Source organism: Nannobrachium achirus (assembly GCF_963921795.1).
Source record: "Nannobrachium achirus genome assembly, chromosome: 6".
Taxonomy (NCBI): domain Eukaryota; kingdom Metazoa; phylum Chordata; class Actinopteri; order Myctophiformes; family Myctophidae; genus Nannobrachium; species Nannobrachium achirus.
Genome location: NC_137815.1, coordinates 7,864,669 through 7,882,925, shown reverse-complemented (window position 1 = coordinate 7,882,925; position 18,257 = coordinate 7,864,669). Strand labels below are relative to the sequence as shown.

Sequence of the window (18,257 nt, the reverse complement as noted above, 5' to 3'; positions counted from 1 at the left end):
TCTTTGCAAAGTAAAGCCCTGCTTCATCATACAAGGTTGTCGCACATCTTGTATGGGGCACAACATATTTCCACATCGGGATACACGGACAAATATATTTGAATTTAGGTGTCCATGACATGACAAATGTTTGAGAAACACTGGTTTAAACAACATTAGGAAACAAGAAATATTGTGAAATACAATGTTGTCAACCAATCATCAAGGACGATGATACACGGAAGAAGAAGAAGAAGGAAACAAGCCCAAATAAGCAACTACACTTTAAACAAGACCCCCAACCCTCAACTAACACTAATTTACAAGCAACCAATAATAAATTTGCAAACAAGCAAGTCACTGATAATAAGCAAAGTCGCTTATAATAGGCAGACATGGCATCACTGCATCTAACCACAGGTATAAGATGTAATCACCATCCTACGTGTGTTTATAGCCTATACTTGAAGAGTACCATTCTGGGACATAATAGTGATCTTATGTGGTCATGTCCCAAATCCTACATTTTGAAAGAGAATAATTAGCTGACAGGGGATTTTACTTTATAGCTGTTATAGCTGTTAACACTAATTTAAGCAGCTAACTACATTTACTCATTTATAATATCATAGCAGTTTCATTCAAAGCGCTTTACAACGCCCAACGAGCAGGTAGACACATTTTTGGAACACACTGCCTAAAATGCATGCAGCGTCCGATTGTCGTGAAAGGCCAAAGACTGGTGAAGAAGACATGGCACCCTTTCCACATTGGCCTATTAAAGCACCACCAGGAGGCCACAATAAAACTACCTGACCTGGTGGAAACCTGTGCTCGGAAGAGCACTGCTTCTAGTTTTATACTTTAGATGTTCGAAAATGTAGAAACTGTAGAAATCTCCACTCCCAGGTTAATGTACATGCATGTGCTTGTATTAATTATGAAATACACTACTATTGAATGCTTGCATTTTTTATAAAATCATGTTAAATATATAATCTAACAATGAGAAAGCACAACTGGGAAAGGTGAATTGTTTCTGTTAGAGCTTTATGCAATACCTCTTGTCAACCAGTAGGTGTCCTACTTGACCAAAGGATTTACAGTAACCCTGTCACTAGAAGAGCAGAGCAGGACAACTAAATTCAACCACTGCAGATGTTTGTACCTCCAGTGCTTCTCAAAGTGGGGTCCGGGGACCCCCAGCGGTCCTTGAGGGGGTTTCCAGGGAGTCACCAGCAAAATGTGTTAATATAGGCCTAGCATCAAAATCGGTTTAACGACTATAATGTTGGCCTACGTAGGTAGACTATTTGAAAACAGCTGATTAACAAGCTCACAATCTATTTTCAAAAAAATAAATAAGTATAGCCTAATATAACAACACAAATCTTGTAAGGGGTCCCTGGCACTAAATATCTTCAGATGGACGGGGGTCCATGGCCAAAGACATTCATTTGGGGGTGCTTGAAATGAATGTAGTTGTACGGTAATACTCATGCCAGACTGAACCGTACTGTGCCATCTTATTTCACAGGTTCTACATTTGAGTACCTGAGACGAAAAACTGTCTAAGGGTGGTTGCACACTGCTGCGTTTTTCGTTGCGAAACGCGTTTTTCAGGGCAAGGAGAGAGAGAGAGATAGAGAGAGCAAGGGACTGAGTGGTGCGCGAAACGGTCGGCAGTGTGCAAACGTGACTGACATAACGTGAGGTTGATTTTTTATTTGCGTGCTCCGAAATTCACTCCGATATTCGGCCCGAAAAACGCAGCAGTGTGCAACCAGCTTAAGTCCATATTTTACAATTTTGAATATATATATTTTAATACAAGCAATATTCAGCAGACAAAGGGAGCAGATAAACTTAAAAAAAGACAATTGAACAAAATGAGGGGGGAGTGCATTAACAATTTAACAGATTAAAAATGACTGGTTTGTGGTTTACAGTCTGGTAAATAATAAAAAAGAACTAGAAAAGAAAATTTCTAAGAAATTTTAAGTGTGCCTGCAGCTCGCTAAGTCTGTGCAACCTTGTGTAGCGGTTGGTGTTAGCATTAGCGTTATTAACATTAGCATTTTTTTGCATGAACTTTAACATTATTGTTCTTCATATGACACCACCCACATGTCTGTACGACAAACGGTTCACGAGAAAACAGGTCACTTCCTGTTTGGTGAGGGGCACTTCCTGTTTGGCGAAATAGGCCCCAATTAAGTTTAAGGACTCTTAATCTTGTCATTTGACGCAACCCGCGTGTCTGTATGACAAACGGTTCACGAGATCAAGGGTCACTTCCTGTTTGGTGAGGGGCACTTCCTGTTTGGCGAAATAGGCCCCAATTAAGGTCATGGACGATTAATGAATTAAAGCTGCAAGCAGCGATGACCGGGCCCTCGCAGCTCTACCCACGTCACAAGGCCAGCAGCCAATCAGAAACCAAACAGGAAGTCAGCCATTTCGACTAATTAGTGGCGTTTTGGCGCATTTTTGGCCGTTATCACGGGTCGCACTTTAACGACAGTTTTGTGAGAAAAAAAAAAGTTTTTTGAGAAAAAAAAAAGTTTGAGAAAAAAAAATTTGAAAAAAAAAAATTGAGAAAAAAAAATTTTGAGGAAAAAACATTTTGAGAAAAAAAATTTGAGAAAAAAAAAATTTGAGAAAAAAAAATTTTTTGAGAAAAAAAAATTTGAGAAAAAAAAATTGAGAAAAAAAAAATTTGAGAAAAAAAAATTTTGAGAAAAAAAAATTTTGAGAAAAAAAATTTGAGAAAAAAAAAATTTTGAGAAAAAAAAATTTGAGAAAACAAAAATTTGAGAAAAAAGAATTGAGAAAAAAAAAAATTGAGAAAAAAAATTTTGGAGAAAAAAAAATTGAGAAAAAAAATTTGAGAAAAAAAAATTTGAGAAAAAAAAATTTGAGAAAAAAAAATCTTTGAGAAAAAAAAATTTTTGAGGAAAAAAAAATGTATGACACCAGCCGCGAGTCTGTACGACAAACGGTTCATGAATTATAGAGGCACTTCCTGTTTGGTGAAGGGCACTTCCTGTTATAGAGGGGGCGGGGCTTAATCAATTACAGCTCATCCCTATTGGTCGGAAAAAGACCAAAGTTGTGTGAGCATTTTACATTTTAAATGACGTTGCTAGGCAAAAGTATGGCAGAGTTATTTGGCGCCAAAGTTTCTGGGTTTTTTTCGGAGTCCCCCATTCAAAGTCAATGGAGTTTTTGGGCGTCGTTTTTTGCGAATTACGTCACAATGGTAACGCGGATCGGAAAGAAAAGTAATAGCACACCATTCCCGGCCGAGCCGCACGTTTTGATGTATATATTGCGGCGGTGGCGTAAATTGTGCGGCAGTTATTACGTGCTGAAGTTTCCCCCATTCTAAGTCAATGGGGTTTTTGGGCGTCGTTTTTTGCGAATTACGTCGCAATGGTAACGCGGATCGGAAAGAAAAGTAATAGCACACCATTCCCGGCCGAGCCGCACGTTTTGATGTATATATTGCGGCGGTGGCGTAAATTGTGCGGCAGTTATTACGTGCCGAAATTTGTGGGATCATTATTATTATTATTATCATTAAGTATGGCGGATTACAATAAGTGTTCTGCTATTGCATAGCAGGCACACTTAACTATATTAAAAAAACAAAACAAAACATAGACTTAGACTGTTATTCGTCTCAGCTACTCATTTGTTTAGTTAATAAACAACTGTGTGTTCAAACCAAAGCACCAGCTTAGATAGTAACATTAATGGTTATAAAATATTATCATGTACTTCTATACAACTATTTTCTTACAGTAGAGTTATGGCAAGCTTCCAGTATGTGGCTGCTGTTGAAGGACAGCCCCAGTGGCCAATGAGGTGTCTACATGTTTATGTCTATGCGTGGGATTGGCTGTCTTGAAAAAGTGAAATGAAAAAAGAACAGAGAAAACACCCAAGAAGCAGACGAACAGCAAGACTCCATTGTTCCCACACGGTACAGTACAGCCTAATACTTTATCTGCACACATCCATCAAATATACATTATTTAAAGTATAAAGTATAAAGTATTTTCCTGTACATAGTAATCAAAGAGGCATGTTGTATTTGTTAACATTTCAGGAAGCTAAGAAAAAAACAAAAAAAAGAATCTGCATTTCCACTAAGTTTCTAAAAGTTTCTTTATTAACTGGCTATAAATTGTCGGGATTATATCATCCTTGGAAGCGAATGGTCACACATTGTTTTTTGTAGTTTCATACTGAGCGTACTTTAGTGTTTACTAAAGGCTACATTTTCTGTCAAAGTGTTTATTGTGACACTTCCTGGTATATGTCTCTGTCAGGGGGAAACCCCGTAGGCCATGTCCAACCGTTACTTTTCAGGAAATGTAAAAAAAAAAGAAAAAAATGTGTTCCAATGGATCGAATGTAGTTATTATTTAGTAACAAGTAGTTAATACTTTTCATTGGTCCATACATTTATGAACCCCACACACACTGAACCACTTTCACCTTATATTTTTTCACATCTACAAGCTCACAATGTGTTGCATGGGGACACATTGTGTGTGTGTGTGTGTGTGTGTGTGTGTGTGTGTGTGTGTGTGTGTGTGTGTGTGTGTGTGTGTGTAGTACATGCTTATAATAAGTAGAAATGTTGTTGATTTATAAATGTATTTTAACTATGTATTTTTTGTTTTAACTTTGAATACGGTACCCAACCTCTAGGGTAGTGGTTCTCTAAGTGGGCTCTGCGAACCCCTAGGGATCCTTGAGGGGGTTCCAGGGGAATGTGGATGTGGAGTGGTGTTGTTGTTGTGGATGGGTAAAGGACCGTGTGTTATTTAAATGGGACCCCCCAGTGGTTCCCAGATGATTTTTGTTTTTCCTTGACACCCCCCCCCCCTCCCTCCCCCAGCCTCCCCCTGAGTGACTTGACCTGCTCAACATAAACAATATGTTTTATATTCACACAAATAGTCGATAATACCATGAAATGAATGCTGGCCTATTCTGATGTTTATTAAAATAAGCACATTTTATATTGTGAGCTTACACATCTGCTATTTTCACTTGTTTGGGTCCTTGGCAGACGTCATATTTCTCTTTCTGGTCATTCCGGCACATGAGCTAAAAGGTTTAGGAACAATGTTGATTAAAATTTATTTTATGGGCGATACTACAAATGCCCTCTAAATCAGTAGTTCTGCCAAGGACCCACATTTATATACAGTATGTATTTGGCCATTGACCTCCATCTGAAAATGTTTTTTGCCAGGGACACCCGGAAAAGATTTGTTTGCCAAAATAATTTAAACACTTTCAAGATTTAAAAAGGTTTTTAAAAAATAGCACATACTGTATACCTGTACAAGCTCGCACAATGGCACGCAGAGAATCGCTGCAAGCTTGTATATCAGCTATTTGTGTGAACCACTGTTCTAAATCCTAAGAGTTTTCTGGACATTATGTTGCTAACATCTAAAATGAACACAGATGCTTTCCCGGTTATAATGGGTTAATGGATTTCTCAATTTATCACAGCATTCTGGAAGTCTGGTACTCTGACTGCAAGATTGCCCTGTCTGTCTGCCATCAGACTGCACCACTGCCATCCGACAGCAAGACTCCATGGTTCCCATACGGTACAGTAGAGCCTAATAATTTATCTGCACACATCCATCAAATGAGTACCTGAGACGAATAACAGTATAAGTCCATATATATATATATATATATATATATATATATATATATATATATATATATATATATATATTTTTTTTTTTTTTTTTTTTTTTTAATATATATATATATATATTTTGGATTCACCAGACTGTAAACCACAAACTAGTCATTTGTTATCTGTTAAATTGTTTAATGCAATCCCCCCTCATTTTGTTTAATTGTCAGTTTTAATGTTATCTGCTCCCTTTGTCTGCTGAATATTGCTTGTACGGACTTAGACTGTTGGAGATACTGTTTTTCCACTTTCCATAAGTATTATGTATTATAATTCCCAATATATATTTCTAAAACGGCTAGTTCCATTCCTTGATTCTGATTGGCTGGTTGCCATGGTATACCTGAGACTGTAACCCATACCTTGAATCAGTTTATATCAAAGCCATGTGCTTCATTTCTTTCCACTGTGCCGTGAGGCTGAACTAGAGAAGCGAGCGTTTGATTTCCCCTCAAATCCTGCCGTGCGGGTGCTTTTAAGCACCGCCCGCATGCATAGGACAGTGACTGAATGACTCCAGGCGGGGCTTGTAAAGGCAACAAGCGCCCTCTATTCTCCAGGCACCACTCGGCTGTTTAGCTTAGGTTGCTATGCTAGCGTTTTTGATATGTTCACCACATAGCAGCTAAATCTGGATGAAAATAAATATGTGTATGGATCGAATATGGTTCTTAACTTCATAACATGAGACCGATCTAACACAAGTGTTGTTTCCCTATTTCTTTTGGGCAAAAAGAATGACGTGACTTTGTAAACACACACTGGCTTCCTTAAGTCCCTTTCCTGAATGTGGCTGCATGGTAAATGCAAGGAAATGTCTCTTCCTGGTGGCGGAGAAGTGTACTTTTTTCTTTAAATAATGCAATGCTATGGTTTTCATGTTGCAACATTGTGACCGTTTTAGAAAAGCAATAAGCCACGCGAGGCTTGTGGTTACCGGGGGAGTATACACCGGCTGAGAGGGTCGGAAACACTCGGCTGCGCCTCGTGTTTCCCAACGCCTCTCAGCCGGTGTATACTCCCCCGGTAACCACTCGCCTCTTGTGGCTTATTGCTTTAATATATGATTTAAGTAAAAAAAAATCTAACTCAACAAAATGAGGGGGGAGTACATTGAGACTTTAAGAAATTAAAAACTTCTAGTTTGTGGTTTACAGTCTGGTAAAAAAAAAAAAAAAAAAAAATCTTTATCCAAAATTTTAAAATACGGACTTGTGCTGCATTCACACTGAGAGAAGCCAAGCTAATGGCTTGCTTGGTAATTCAATGTATTCTCTATGCAAACCAGCTTTAAAACTTTCCAAGCTTTTTTCCAGCTTAGAGTTTGGGTTTGCATAGAGAATACATTGAATTACCAAGCAAACCATTAGCTTGGCTTCTCTCAGTGTTAATGCAGCAAGCGGGGCAGGTAAATGCATTTTTGCACTAAAATACTTCACAAGTGGAAAGAAACCTAAAACTTTTCACAAGTACTCCTTAGGGGTTGTTCCTATGATAAAACACGTTAGACACTGAAAAATCAAAATGGCTGCCATGTTTCCAAGATGGCTGCCTCTGAACAGTACGCCAGCCAGTTAATGTCCGATTTTCATAATATTAGAGTTGTTTTGTAGGTTTTAAAACATCGTGAGTTCATTTATTACTCTTTTAAAGCAGCCAGAATAACTTTTCTGACTTTTGGTTGGGTCTTTCCTCACCTGGGACCCCCCAAACAGACCCCTGAGCTTATCTGAGTAGTCGCTTTGCTCCTGCTCCAGAGCAATGTTAAATTAGATCATAACTGAAGCATTAAAGTTGTTGTAACTGGGCTCTGAAAGCAAAAATGAGTAGTAGCAAATACCCAGGGGTCTTCCACAGGGGTCCCGGACCCCTAGGGGGTCCTCAGAGTTACTACAGGAGGCCTGCCGAATCTTGATGGGGAAGTTCCTTTTTTATATATGTATATATATTTTTACATTTGAAACTGTTTTTATTAGTATTCTCAGTATGATTTATAACATGTGTGTGTTAGACAGACAGGTTCACAGGTATTGCAAGAATTAAGGTATTGCAACTTCTCACTTTGGGCGCACAGTCTAACATGTCCATTTATTGCATTGCACTAACACTGACAACACAACACACACACCTCTTTGTTATCGTCACCCCAAAACCCGCACCCTATCCTCTTAAAGAGCTCACGGTCAATTGTACCCAAAGAAATTCACTACTATACATGTCCTCCCTAATAATGTTGACAGTTTCCACTATATCATTTGCAGGGAGGAGAGTGCAAGGCAGGTTATTGTTTGAGCAGCTGCACCGTCCCTTGTAACCTGCTTTGCAAACACATTTGATGAGCTTTGCCTTTGCAGCAGGGATGGCAAGAAACCTGACTGGAACATACCCTCCACTCTCTGAATTCCATCTATTTTTTCAATTGATGGAAGCTCAGGGCAATTTGTCAGGTATGACGAAGTAGGCATCATAATACGATACCTTCATCAAGGGACATGATTTTGAGGAAGTGCAAACACATGAAGAGGCTGATACCCCGATTCCTTATCAAGTCCTTGCCTCCGGTACAAAAAAAGGAAATTGATATATTCGAGTGAGTTCAAGTTGATGTTACAAATGTCAAGGGTTCCTTTGCGTTTTTCAGGTGTTGACTGGGGAAGAACATTTGTTGGAATCACCAAAAAGACATGGGTCAATGCCTACTTGATGATGATGATGATGATGATGATGATGATGATGATGATGATGACCAAGCCACTAACCGCTTCAAGGACCTTGGCAAGGTCATTGGCCATTCCTCCTGAGCTTATAAATTGTGAGCTTCCATCAACATTGCAGTCCGAACATTTTGCATGCCATGTTTACAGTTCAAAAGGTCCAACAACCCTGGGATTACTCAGATGGGAACTATTTCTGTCAAATAACTTGGAGGGTGAGATGCTACCTCCAACTCGTGCTGCACTGCTACCACATTACCTCCGTGCCAACTCCGTCACAATGCAGGATAAATCATACCTGACAAATTTCCCTGTGCTTCCACCAATCGAAGAAAATAGATGGAATTCAGAGAGTGGAGGGTATATTCCAGGTTTCAGTTTTCTTGCTCTCCCTGCTCCAAAGGCAGTACTTGAGCCCATCAAATGTGTCTGCAAAGCAGGTTGTAAGGGACGGTGCAGCTGCTCAAATAACCTGCCTTTCACTCTATGCTATGGTGGAGACTGTGTCAACACTATTAGGTTGGACATTGAAGATGATGATGATGATGAAGACGAATATATCCTGCATGTCTGAAATTACTGTAGTGTAGTGAATCTCTTTGGGCGTAATTAACCATGGGCTCTATAAGAGGATAAGGTGAGGGTTTTGGGGTGACAATAACAAAGAGGTGTGTGTGTGTGTGTGTGTGTGTGTGTGTGTGTGTGTGTGTGTGTGTGTGTGTGTGTGTGTGTGTGTGTGTGTGTGTGTGTGTGTGTGTGTGTGTACAAACATTCCCGTGTCATTCCATCCATGTTTCATCTCTGTGATAACTTGGAAATGTTTGCATCTTTGACAGCTAATACACCAGATGTTGTTGTGGTTGATGAAGAGTCCAGGGAAGTGTCTGTATTGGAGATGGCCTGCACCTTTGACCCTAGCCTAGAGGAAGCTTTCATGACCAAGGTCATTAAATACCAACCTCTCCTAAATACGATCTCAGAGCTGGGGTACAGGTGCAGACTATTTGTTTTCATATTTGGCAGCCTAGGACATACCCACAGGCTGGTTGTTAGAGGGTTTCAACAACTTGGAGTGCCTAAAAAAGAGGCAAAAAGGCTGGCAAAGTATTGTTCCGTCTCCGCTATAATCGGCAGCCGCCACATATGGCGGAGACGCTGTTACTTATACCCGTAGAGTACCAAGTGCCTTGCTATTGTATCATGAAGACATAATGCCATGATTTTGTAAATGTTACTCTACTGCACCTATACTATTTGTGTCCTTGTATGCATCTCCTTTGTGTGGACATAAATAAATGGTTAAAATGTGTGTGTGTGTGTGTGTGTGTGTGTGTGTGTGTGTGTGTGTGTGTGTGTGTGTGTGTGTGTATGTATGTGTTGTCAGTGTGAGTGCAGTGCAATAAATGGAAATGTTGTTCTGCACCCAAAGTGAAAAGTTGCAATACCTTCATTATTGCAATCCCTGCAGTAACAGCTGTCAACCATAACTGTTTTAACACAAAAAACATTATAAATAATACTGAGAATACTAATAAACCATCAAAGTACAATACATAAAACCAGGATACATAAAAACATTCAAAGTTTCAAATGTAAAAAAAAAAAGAAAAAAAAAGATCTCATCGAGATTTGGCAGGCCCCCTGTAATAGCTCTGAGGACCCCCCCAGGGGTCCCGGACCCCCCGTGGAAGACCTCTGTTATTTGCTACTAGTCATTTTTTATTTCAGAGCATATTTCAGATCTAATTTAACATTGTTCTGGTGCAGGAGCAGAGCGATTACTGAAATAGGCTCAGGGGTCTGTCTGGGGGGTCCCAGGTGAGGAAAGACCCCAACCAAAAGTCAGAAAGGTTATTCTGGCTGCTTTAAAAGTGTAATAAATGAACTCAGGATGTTTTAAAACCTACAAAACAACTCTAATATTATGAAAATTCAATATTAACTGGCTGGCGTACTGTAAAACATATCCGAAAAGGCGGCCATCTTTAAAACTGGCGGACATTTTGAAAATTAAGTGTCTAATGTGATTTTTCTAAAGAATGACCCAAGAGGTACACTCTGTAAAATTGTGGTGCTTCTTTCCAGAACTGAAGTATTGTTCTCCTTAACAGCCCCGCTATTAGACTGTTATTCGTCTATACATCAAGTATTTTCCTCTACATGTAGTAATCAAAGAGGCATGTTGTATTTTCATAAGATTTGTTAACATTTCAGGAAGCTAAGAAAAAAAATCTGCATTTCCACTAAGTTTCTAAACAAAAGTTTCTTTATAAACTGTCTTTAACTTGTCGGGAATATATCATCATTGGAAGAGAATGGACACACACTGTTTTTTGTTTTAGTTTCATACTAAGCGTACTGTAGTGTTTACTAAAGGCTAAATGTTCTGTCGAAGCGTTTATTGTGAAACTTCCTGGTATATGTCTCTGTCAGGGGGAAACCCCGTAGGTCATGTCCAAAACTATTTCAGGAAAAAAAAGGAATATGTTCCAAAGGATCCAATGTAGTTATTATTTAATCACAAGCCCTTGTTAATAGTTTTCATTGGTCTATATAGTTATACCTCCCCCATCCCCCCCCCCCCCCCCCCCACACACACACACACTGAACTACTTTCACTAATTTTGGCACCTACAAACGTGTTACATGGGGACACATTGTGTGTGTGTGTGTGTGTGTGTGTGTGTGTGTGTGTGTGTGTGTGTGTGTGTGTGTGTGTGTGTGTGTGTATCTCATATCTATCTATCTATCTATCTATCTATCTATCTATCTATCTATCTATCTATCTATAATCTAAAATGACAGATGCTTTCACGGTTTTAATTGGTTAATAATCTCTCCATTTATCACAGCAATGTGGAAGTGTCCTGTACCTGTCGTCTGACCACAAGACTGCCTGTCTGACTGCACCTGTCTGTCTGCCATCCAACTGCTAGACTGCCTGTCTGACTGCACCTGTCTGTCTGCTGTCCCACTGCAAGACTGCCTCTGCATCAATGAATAAAGGTAAAGGCGGTGATCTGACTGCCACCATCATGTTCATGATTTCAGAGTTTATTTAATTTATTTTGTTTATTTTGCTGAACCTGGATGTGGTCGGCTTGGATTATGCATGTTTCCCAAACACTGGGTCGGGACCTATTTGTGTAAATATAATTATCCCTTTTTTTTAGTTTGTTCCCTACAAACAAAGAAAACTAAAAACAATTGCGAAAGAAAAGAGTTATGAAAATTGCAGGTGTACAAGCTCACAACGCATCACAACACATTTTTTCTCATGTCAATAAAAATAATTCCTTGATCTGTCTGGATTGTTCACAAAAAATAGAGTAGATTTTAAAAAGTCCCCAAACATTTGAAAGTGAAATATCCCTTTAAATCGTCGTCCCCATGATACATAATACGTTTCACATTTCTGAGAGTTGTCAATATTGCCCTGAAGCATCTTGACAGTGTTTAACATGCCTTAACTAGCCAGTGAATGTGTTCAGTCGTCCAAAAGAACGTGTGTGTGTGTGTGTGTGTGTGGTACACCGGATGTTGTTGTTGTCGATGAAGGAGACAAATCAGTTTTACTTCTTGACGTGGCAGATTAACCCTTCATGCTATGAGCCGTTTCCTTGCCACGCCTGGAACGGTTTGTCAACAGGCTGGGAGTTTAACCGTTTCAGCCTTCCTTCAGCAGCCTTTGCTATAGATTTCGGCACATTTGCGGTGATAGTTCTGTCTTCTTTCACTTTCTCCACACTTTGGTGCCCCCCCCCCCCCAAGCATGGTGCCCAGTGCTTCAGCACGTAAAGCATGTGCATAAATCCGGCTCTGGCCTGTACCTTTGATTCTAGTTTAGAGGAAGCCTTTATGACCAAAGTCATTAAATAGCAGCTGCTCCTCCAAACCAGCACAAAGCTAGGCTATAGGTGCAATCTACTTGTGTTCATTTTTGGCAGCCTAGGACATGTACATATAAGAGGCTTCCAACAACTTGGGATACCAAAAAAGCAGCTTGCAAAATTCTGTACAATGTCTTCTATTATTGGTAGCCGCCAAATATGGTGAAGACATTGCTATTGATTCCTTGAGGGGTGTGTGGGTAATGGATATCTGTCCAAGATTTGCTGACTATACTATATATTATATTATTTACAGCACCTTGTAATAGTTGTGTCCTTGTATTGTATATCTTGTGTGGAAATAAATGATTAAATGTGGTAACCGTCTGACAGGAAACCGTCTGACAGGAAACCGTGTGACAGGAAACCATCTGACAGGAAACCTTCTGATAAGAAAACGTTTGTTCCCACACAGTACAGTACAGGCTAATAATTCATCTGCATACATACATCAATGTCTACACACGTATTTGTCAGTACATAGTCTTTATGAATTGATTTTAACATTGTTAGAAATAATCTTTGGAAGAGAGTGGACACAACTGCTTTGTTTGTGTTTAATTAGCCTACTTAAAACCCCTAAAGGGTTTAAATATGTAGTGAGGCACAGTGGTAGTACTCAACCCCAGTATTTGAGCAAAAGTACAGATACTTTTGGTCATATTTACTCCACTACAAGTAAAAGTAGCTCAGTCAAAATGTTACTCAAGTAAAAGTACAAAAGTAATTGCTTTGCTTTTAAATAAACATAAGTCGGCTATTCACAAGTAAATGCTTTTACAAAATACTTAAAGTACAAGTAAAAATACAATCCTTTAGAAATACTTAAGTGCAACTATAATTTAAACGAAAAGTAGTACTTGGTAGTAAGTACATTTATCAATGCATTGATTTAATGTTTTCACAGTGGAACATTGTAAGCAGAGATGTACAGTAGTTTGTCTTTGAACACAGTAGGCCTACGCATTTGAAAATGTATGTTTTTTTTGTTTGTTTTTTTCTGAATGCAATTTTCATCCCTGAAATCTCAAACATGGACTTCAGATAAAGCCAGTGTTTCTCTCAATAGCCGTGTCTGTGGTTACTCTTACTTGAGTAACATTTTGACTGAGCTACTTTTACTTGTAGTGGAGTACATTTTGACCAGGAGTATGTTCTGTACTCCTACGCAAGTACTCTGTTCATCTTGGGTTCCTCAACTTTCTGTGTGCAGTGTCAGTGCTTGCACTCATGAAAGCATTTGTATTTGCATTGGTAGCTCAGGAAAAAAAAAAAAGGTGAAATCAGGCTCCTCAATTCATTGCACTGACCTAAAACGTTTATTTATTTATAGGCCAAAGAAATGTTGTGCACAACTTGTGGCCAATTGCATTTTATGGAAGAAGGAAAGCAGCCATCCTAAAAGTAACTAGTACTTTACAGCTTTCCTACAAATGTACTTCAATAAAAGTAAAATATTTGTCTTGGAAAAGTAATTAAAAAAGTAAAGTACAGATGCTCAAAATCACTTAGTCAAGTCAAGTCACATGTATTTATATGTATATAGAACTGTAGCACATTCCATAAGACAAACACATACTCAATGTGCCTATGTTTTATGTGCTGTGACTTTAACATATATAACTGTTATGCTATATATTGGACATCAACAATATAGGCTGTGTTTGTGTGTGTGTGTGTGTGTGTGTGTGTGTGTGTGTGTGTGTGTGTGTGTGTGTGTGTGTGTGTGTGTGTGTGTGTGTGTGTGTGTGTGTATTGTGTTTTGAATTGCCACATGTTGAAATCTAAACACAACTAATGTTCTGGGCACATAATTAGTGTGTAAATATCCATAGACACGTATTTGTCTTATATTGTGTAAATATCCATAGACATGAATTTGTCTTATATTGTGTAAATATACATAGACATGAATTTGTCTTATATATATCCATAGACATTCGACCTGGAAATACCTCTGAATCTGGTCTATCGTAACAAGTGGGCTGGGTGAAGGACATCAGTGATTATTACTGCTAAATTATTTCATCTCTCAATTTATCACAGCAATCTGCAAGTGTCCTGTATCTGTCTTCTGACCAAAAGACTGCCTGTCTAACTGCACCTGTCTTTCTGCCAACCGACTGCAAGACTGCCCGTCTAGACTCTGAACCCCTCATTGCTCCCGGTGAGTAGGTTGGTGCCTTGCATGGTTTCCTCCGCCACCGGTGTATGAATGTGTGTGTGTGAATGGGTGAATGCAATGCACAATCTATGTAAAGCGCCTTGGATAAAAGTGCTATATAAATGCACCATTTACCATTTACTATTTAACAGCACCTGTATCTGTCCACCACCACCACATCGGTGAGTGCAGGTAAAGGAGGTGATCTTCCACTACCATGTTCATGATTTGAGTGTCTATTTATTTGGTTGAAGGGGGGAGTGGGGGCACCAAACGGCAGGGCAAAAGTGAAAGCGTCGAAATATAGAATTAATGGCTGCTGAAGGAGTGCTAAAACAGTGAAACGTGTCGGATATTGCGGTGAAGCGTCACTTTTTCGCAGAAGCTAAACAAATAGTCATATATGTCTGCATAACCAAGTTTCTAACATGTCTTTATAAATTTGTCAGACATATATCATCTTTGGAAGAGAATGAACACACAACTGAACCCTTTTGTTTTACTGAGCGCACTGTTTACTAAGGCTGAGGAATGCAATGTTTACTGTGACACTCCCATGTCTTGATGACTCTGAGGAAGATGCAGTAGCATCGAAACATCAGTCATTATCTTTTGTAGTAGCACCTAAATAAAACCTATACACACGTTATCATTCCATGGAATGGGCTATCAGTTTTATCAACCATGGGCCAAAGCATGGGCCAGTAGTCAGCTCAATAAAAGGCTATATTTGACTGTGCTGCTCTAGTGTTTCTCTCCTCTGCTTTTTCCTGTTTGGGTGGAGACCTTGCATGTCCAAAACAGAAAGACTATGTAGTTATTATCTAGTCACAAGCTCTTAATACTTCAATATTCAGTGTTCAATGTTTGTAAAACCCAAACACACACTAAACCAGGCGTTTCTAACGTTTTTGACTTGGGGCACCCCTGTAAATAACTGTCTCATCCAGGCACCCCCGAATTACTCTGTTTATATTTTGAATCTTACATCATATTACGCAACGTAAATATGCACACCTTTCCACCTGAGATACGGTAGGCTATGTCACAGATAAATATCTGTTTCCATCAGAACTGCCTGAAAATATCTTTATACATGATGTTTAACCAACCTCAGCATCCCTATTCTGGGGGGAAGGTTCATCAAAAATATCTATATCTTTAATTGTTTTTAAAGCAGGCTCCAGTATCTCCAATATCTACAAGCTAAGTCGTAGGAGTATAGCTGATCTACAACTGTTCTAAGAACTTTCTGAAAAACGTATGTTATAGTCTATATAGTACCGTACATAGCTGAAATCTAAAATGACACAGATGCTTTCCCGGTTTTAATAATGATCTCTAAATGTATCACAGCAATCTGGAGGTGTCCTGTACCTGTCGTCTGACCAAAAGACTGCCTGTCTGTCTGCACCTGTCTGTCTGCCATCCGACTGCAAGACTGCCTGTCTGTTTGCATCAGTGACTGAAGGTAAAGGTGGTGATCTGGTCTGCAACCTTCATGTTCACAATGGCAACCATTATTTTGCTGAACATGGGCGGCTTGAATTATAATGTAGATCAGTGTTTCCCAAAGACTGGGTCGGGAGTCGGACTCAGGACCCATTGTTGGGTCGTGGGTAGATTTGGGGGTTTTCCTATTTTTTTCCTACAATCAAAAGATTAAAAACTATTCAGAAATATAAACAATAAGTAGTGAAAATGGCAGATGTACAAGCTCACAACGCACCACCACGCGTTTTAAGCTTGTGCATCTGCTATTTTCACTAGTTTGGGTCCTAGGCAGAGCTCTTTCTGGACTTGTTGGGTCTTGAGCTAACAGGTTTTGGGAACTACTGATATAGATGATGATAGAAAGGTGAATGTCTCCTACTTACTGACTGACAGACAGACAGATCCTGTTCCTGTGTTGAAATGGTGTGTTTGGATATCTGTTGTTTGTGTGTAGTTCTGTTATTTTCAATTGTGAAATAGTGAATTGTTTGTAGATTGTACATTAACACTGAGGTTTGCAATTTTGAATGGAGATTCTTTCTGAATCATCTTTATTGTTTGCATAAGCTCCATTCATTCAGAAAAAATGAACTATCAAATCAAGCTGGTAAATGATCTTTGTGGGATTCTCTCTCCTGATGAAGGACATTTTTTTTAGGAGCTGGAGAGACAGGGAGAACCCTAACGTTTCCTAGGCATTAGGCTAAGGAGATATAGATATGTTGCATAATTCGAGTGAACGATAGAATCGATATTAGCGACATCTAATGGTAGAGCGACATTGAGACTATTTGACATTATAAAATATCAGGAAAAAGTCAAGAATTAGTGATAGGCAGTCAGGTTTCTAACCCTGACATTTTTACGGGTTTGGTGCTGTCTTATGTTGATTTAAGTTTAGTCTATGTTGTGTAAATATAACTCTACATTCTGATCTGGTATTATTCTAATTATAACATGTGGGCTGGATGAAGGATAACAATGATTACTGCTAACTGTAATCGCGTATACATTAAGCCATTAAGAACTGAGGCCGATACTACAAATGCCTTCTAAATCCATAGTTCTCAAACTTGGTCGTGTCAAGGACCTCAAACATGATATGTATTGGCCATGGACCCCCATCTGAAGATGTTTTATGCCAGGGACCCCCAGAAGAGACAATTTCAAAAAATGTAAATCTAAAATAGCAGATGCACAAGCTCACACCACAGCAAGAAGAGACACAATGTGAGCTTGGGTATCTGCTATTTTTGAGAACGAATGTTATGTTGCTATATATACATAGCTAAAATCTTAAATGACAGATGCTTTCCCATTATTAATGGGTTAATTGATCTCTCAATGTATCACAGCAATCTGGAGGTGTCCTGTATCTGCCATCTGACCACAAGACTGCCTGTCTGACTGCACCTGTCTGTCTGCCATCCGACTGCAAGACTGCCTGTCTGTCTGCATCAGTGACTGAAGGTAAAGGCAGTGATCTGATCTGCCACCATCATGTTCATGATTTCAGCATTTATTTCATTCATTTTACTGAACCTGGGTGTGATCAGCTTGAATTATGATGTAGATGATGATGGAATGGTGAATGTCTCGTACTGACTAATGACTGACAGCTTTTGAAGGAGAGTAGGGTCATAAAGACCAACAGTCTTTATGATGTTGGGAGGGCATTCCACGTTTTTGTGGCATAGCAGGAGAACACGTTTAACCCCTTGTTTGAGCCAAATCTGGGTTGAACGTGATTTGTGGAGCTCCCTCTGGTGTTGTGATTGTGGACGTCCTTGACATTTTTGAAGTAGTGTGACAGGTACATGGTTGTCTTAGAGTAGACCATGTTCAGACGACAACGCTCTGTAGAGAAAACGGCGAGGGCCCGGGACATCGCTGTTGTGTTGTCACTTTTTATCCAGTGTTCATATGAAGCCGCTCCAACCATGAAAAGGTCCAGGTCGCTAGGTGGCAGTGACAGCCTATCTGGCAGTGTGTGACATCATGTCCGCTCTACTTCCTTGTCACAGCATGTGTGTATAATCACCATGGCAGCGTACAGGCTTCACTGCGCTCCACTGCTGTCGGCTTTGCAGCGTCAGTCATTACATCACACATGTTGCGGTTTCCCTGTAACTTGCCCGTTTAGATGGAAACGCAAGGAGGATCGTTTCACCGATTTTCACTAAAATTTCGAATTTAGGACTTGTGTTTTCAACTCCCGAAAATGCTGTTGTCGTCTGAATGGAAGGCATATCAGACATTTCATTTTGCGGAATTGTCAT

The 18,257-nt window shown here is 39.4% G+C and overlaps 1 protein-coding gene across 1 annotated transcript in view; it reads left to right on the top strand.

Moving 5' to 3' along the window:
- Positions 1-374: 374 nt before the first annotated feature.
- Positions 375-18,257, top strand: part of LOC308286805 (intelectin-like) — a gene marked incomplete at both ends in the record, with an annotated part of 57,275 nt that continues 39,392 nt past the window's right edge. Inside the window, one exon of the mRNA XM_080727929.1 lies at positions 375-399. Coding sequence (XP_080584055.1) covers positions 375-399 — 25 coding nt within the window. The remainder of the gene's footprint in view (positions 400-18,257) is intronic.